This window comes from Corvus kubaryi, unplaced genomic scaffold, assembly GCF_017639235.1.
Source record: "Corvus kubaryi isolate FWS band 111438036 unplaced genomic scaffold, C.kubaryi_AGA036_p1.0 130, whole genome shotgun sequence".
Classification (NCBI taxonomy): Eukaryota; Metazoa; Chordata; class Aves; order Passeriformes; family Corvidae; genus Corvus; species Corvus kubaryi.
Genome location: NW_024580665.1, coordinates 4,125,433 through 4,130,542, shown reverse-complemented (window position 1 = coordinate 4,130,542; position 5,110 = coordinate 4,125,433). Strand labels below are relative to the sequence as shown.

Below are 5,110 nucleotides of genomic sequence, written 5' to 3'. Positions count from 1 at the left end.
TTATTTCAACACAGCAAGGAAGGCCTGGATGAGAGAAATAAGGCCCCATGAAGCTCCTGCCTGGAAATGCACATGTAGAGGACTCTTGGCACACAGTGGGTTCTACACAACTGTAGGGATGAAGGAAGCCCTCAGGTTGGCTTTAAAATAATTTTATATAACCCTTGATACCAAAATGTGTGAGGTTCCTTGTCATTAACAGATTTTATCTCTAAAAACACTCTTTTGAGAAAGGGAAGAATTCTTATTTCCATTAAATGACCAAGGGATTGAAAAAAAGGTAGAGGGAGAGATTTGCCTAAGGAAGTAGGGCAAGCCTGCTACAAACTGAAGTGACAACTTAGAATTCCCTATCTGTACCTTAAACAGAGGGTATTACTGTCCTCTGGGTCTTGGTTAAGAAATGTCACAAAAATTTCATTTTCTTATTCCACTGACATACAATGGACAGGGAAGTTTCCCCATCTGCAGAATAACCCAGGCTAACTGGTTAATTTAAAACCACTGTTCTATTTGATTTTGTGAGCTAACTTTGCCTCTTGTAAAAATCACAGTAAGACCTACTATGAAAACAGAGCTGCTAAAAAGTTAATGAGAGCAGGCTACTTTGGAGATGTAAAGTTAAAATGAGGGAAGAGTTTCGGCCATAAATACACATTCTGAACAATTACATTAATTTATTTTGAATAAATGTATAAAAATATATGATTAGTGAAAATGTAACACATACAATTAAAACCTGTGATTCTTACCTTTCACTTAACATCCTTTGGTTGCTAAATACTTATGGGAAATTTTTATTCTAAACTTCTACAGACATAATTTCTCCAGTTCCTTTTCTTTTATGAACATGTCACAAGTAAGACTGAGCCAGGATTGTGTTTTACTACTCAACAAAACTGACTTCCTTTCTGGTTTTTATTGGGTAATTACTCCTGTAGATGTAACTGAGGATGGGCATAATATAGGCTATTCTAACTAGAAGAAATGAGCACTAAGTCATGCAACATCACATCCAAAACCATTTACCTCTTATATCTTAACTAAATTAACAATATCACTCCTTGTGGAATTTCAGAGATACTTACAGGAACTCATTCCTTGTTCCTCAGTACTTCAGCCATAGATGACATATTTGGCCCTCCATTTGGCTCAACAATATGATTACCAATAGCTTAATTGCTTTATATTACCGACATTATAGCCACTTGTGGAAACGATAATGAAAGAAATGGTTCACATTTCTGGCCTTTTACAGTGCCTGCCTCATGCAGACACTTGGTAGAGCAGAAAGAGCAAATACATGAAACACAAAGCAAACATACCTCCAGCTCTAAGAACTACAGGTTCTTCAAGTCTGGTGAAGATCAAGAGACATGTGGAGGGGATCTTGACTTCTCTTTAGTTTCTGAAAGACAATGCACCCACAGTCAAGGAAACATTTCATACACAGGTTATGTTGGTTTCTGTAAGTAAAAATGAAGAATATAAAGCTGATTCTATATAAAAACTGGGGCACTGACTTTACAGAGCAAATTATGGCTATGCACCAGACAAGTAGCCAGAGAAATGGTAAGACAAAAACCTACAAAAGTGTGTGAAAGTTATAATCATTTGTGACAAAAATGACAGTAAAATCAGATCCATCCCCACAGCCAGACAATTATTTCAGTAATGAAGGGTATCATACACTAACAGGTATACTTAAATGTTTTATATAAGCTACAAAAATTAAAAATCATTACTACAGGAAATCAGTAATTTTGATTCCACAACTGCACAAAAGACTCTAAACAATACTTATTCAAAGAGAGAGAAAACAAATAGTTGTTCTTCCTACTAATGAAAGTTGAGAAAGAGTATGCAAATTATAGATTAGCTTGTACTTTCGGGAAGTATTTTTTTAATAGTCACATAGAAAAACATGAACAAATTAAGTTTTCAGGAATGATAAGCACTCCTTTTAAGCCGGAGAGAGCCCAGTGGAAAAATCCAATTCTATTAATTTTGTTTTTGCAGGTCCCTGCTGGTCTGATCACAGGTGTCCACCACCCCAAAATTCTGCATGACTGAATTATGCATACATTGCTTTCTCAGCTCCCTAGCAAAAACACTGTAAGTGCAATGTAAGAGCAAAGGACTTTAAAAGAGACCAGAAAACTGTGATACATTTCTTCTTACAGGGACAGCTTATTCATAGTAACTGTCAAGCAAGCCCAGGGGTTGATGACTAAAAAAAAACATTAACAAAAAAGAGAATCCAAGCCCTTTCTTTCAAAAGTTTTCCTTTCTTCCTCCCACATATATCCTTCAGCAATCAGCCAGAATAAGCATGCAATGAACAAAGTTCACCTTGCTCTATACATTTAAAACCACTCTAAATTTTCATGTAAGAGTATAGAATGAAATCCAAACAATTATGGAAATCTCAGCCTCACCCAACTGATGGACCAGGTAGAAAATAATGAAAAATAAAAGGAATTAATCTTCAGAAACCAGTTTAATTCTACTAAGGGCTATCAACAATATAATGCAACAATATAATTGTATAGCTAATTCATGACATCATTAACTAATGGGGATTTCAGTTGTGTATTTTTGTGCCAACATGTCTGAATGGCTTTAAAAACTAAATTTAATCTCAGTTTTCTAGTGTTTATGATTCTTGTTTTGGGAATAATTACATTTCTGCAGTTACAACTTAGTTACTGTATTGCCATAACACTTAGGAGCTCTAATCATGTACAAGAATATACTGTGTTAGATGCTCTAAAAACATAAACCAAAAAGAGTGCAGCTTAAACATGTTGTGAGCAAGCAGTGAACAAACAGAGAATAGAGAAGTATGAAAAAAAAAGTGACATTAACAATCAACATGGCAAGTACAAGGTTTGGTACGCCAGCTTCCAAGCCGAGTTACTGGAGACTTCAAAAAATATCTTTTCCCACACCTGAGAGGCAGAATGAAAGAAAACATAGAGCTATTTATCCAAAACCAAAACAAGTGGGTGGTGGAAGTTGGTGTCAGGGATTGTTGAGAGTTGTCATCTCATAATGAATCATAGGTGAGGTAGTCCAAGAATGACCTTGAAAGCAAATCAAGACAGAAAGTAAAGAGACGTGTGGTCAAAATTACTGGCTAGGGAAATGATCTTTGCAGTTGTATTACGGGAAAAGGATTATTTTTACACTTGACATGACTGGTACACACAAACTCCTAACTCAAATAAAACATACCTTTGCCAGGGACACTTTTATTAAGAATGAGAAGGCACCAGGAACAGCATCAGTGGCCAACACCCTGCCCTGCCCTGCAGTTCAAGCACCCCCACAGGAGCACAGGAACATGCCTTGGGTTCTCGGCTGCCACCACCAACTTGGACAGTGTCTGTCCTCTGTGAGGACATGGGTGAGCTGGCAGAAGGAGGAATTAATTACGAGAGGAAGAAAGTGTTGGGGAGGTGGGTAGAGGCCTGAAAGTGGCTCCACGCCCTCCAACATTGCCTCTGAAATGGTAGGGCAGCCGTACATGTGGTAACATCCAGCGCTGTAGTCTATCAATACAATTAATCTAGATGGAGAGGAGATTTTTATGGCACACAAGTGCTCATCAACTGTGAAACAGAACGAATTTGCTCTTCACTCATCGTATTTTGATCTAAAACCTACGAATTGTGTCAGTGGCCTGCTCGGATCCCACAGGCAAAGGATTGCACAGCAGTCACAGGAGTAACGTGGACGGTCACCCCACCAAACCCCACTGCGACTGGCACCGGGCCATCCCGAACCCGTGACAAGGGTGCAGTGACACAGCAGTGTATCGAAAATAAACAATCCACTGCATGTCAACATCATCGCGCTGCCTCTGCCAGCACAGGAAGTGGGGGATGAGGGGGCAGTGAAGGTGTCTCTGGGGGCTGTGAGGGTTCTGAAGACGCTATGAGAGAATCTGTGGGGGCTGTGAGGACTTTGAGGGGCTCTGGAAGCTATGAAAGAGTCTGTGGGTACTGTTAAGAGCTCTAAAGGCTGAGAAGATGTTTGGGGTCTGTGACGGCGAGAGAGGCGGAGCCCCGGGGTTAGACATGGCGCCCTGTGGGGGGGTCACGCGCAGCCCCGCTGCCGCCACAACCCCCGCGCGCGCGCGCGCGCGCGCACGCCTCCGCACCCGACCCCAGCGGCCGCTCGCGCGCTGCCGGGTTGTTTACTTCCTCCGCGGCGCGCGCTCCGCCCCCCCGCGCTGGCGCTCCGCCCCCGCTGCGCGCCCTCCCCGCCGGCCAATGGGAGCCGCCGCCAGGCCCGCGCGCAAGGGGTGGGCCCCGCCCCCGCCCACAAGGAACCTGGCGAACGCAACGTCAACCGGTAGTGCTCGTCAGGCGCGGCTTTGCGCTGATTGGCCAAAGAGCGTGTCCATCTCCTCAAGGCCCCGCCTTCCCCTTTACTCTCGCCGCCGAATACACAGCGCTCCGCGGCCCTGCCTCCCCCGTCTATGTGTGTGAGGCGCGGATTGGCTGTCGCACCGGCCGCTCAACACTCCTGCCAATCATGGTCGGCCCCGCCTCTTTCCCCAGCACAGGAAACACCCCTCCAGATCGCGGCCAGCCCGGGGCGGCTGCCGCCTCCCATTGGTCCGCCGCGCTGCCCATCCAACGTAGCCCCGCCTCCCCGACAGGGCGCTGCGAAGCCCGCCCCCTCCTCCGTGTTCCGCCCGCTGATTGGCTCGCTGGCGAAGGACCGCCGTTTCCTATTGGCTCTGCCGCTGCCATTCTGGCGCGCGGCCCGGCGGGCTCGTCGCTGCCCCCTCGCCCCGCGCTCCGGGCGCCCCGCCCGCCGCCGGCCGCGCCCCGCCCTCCGCGGAGTCACGTGATGTTTTCGCCGCGGTGCCGCCGCCGCCCGTGAGTGCGAGTGGCCGGAGCGACCGGCGGGAGCGCGGACCGGGCGAGGGGCGCCGGAGGCACCGCCCGCTTCCCATGCGCGGGGCGCTTCCCCGGTGAGCGCGGATTTCCGCTGCCCGCCCTGTGCCCCGTTCCCGGCCGCACCGGACCCTGCGTGACCCCTAAGATGGCGAGCGGCATGAATGGCCCGGGCGGCGGCGGTGGTGGCGGCGACGGCG

At 46.6% G+C, this 5,110-nt stretch overlaps 1 protein-coding gene across 1 annotated transcript in view; it reads left to right on the top strand.

The window, feature by feature from the left end:
• Positions 1–4,082: 4,082 nt before the first annotated feature.
• The window catches only part of IRS4 (insulin receptor substrate 4), a 23,590-nt gene continuing 22,562 nt past the window's right edge, over positions 4,083–5,110 (top strand). The window contains 6 exon segments of the mRNA XM_042027403.1: positions 4,083–4,359; positions 4,401–4,486; positions 4,489–4,665; positions 4,667–4,816; positions 4,818–4,931; positions 4,933–5,107. Coding sequence (XP_041883337.1) covers positions 4,083–4,359; positions 4,401–4,486; positions 4,489–4,665; positions 4,667–4,816; positions 4,818–4,931; positions 4,933–5,107 — 979 coding nt within the window.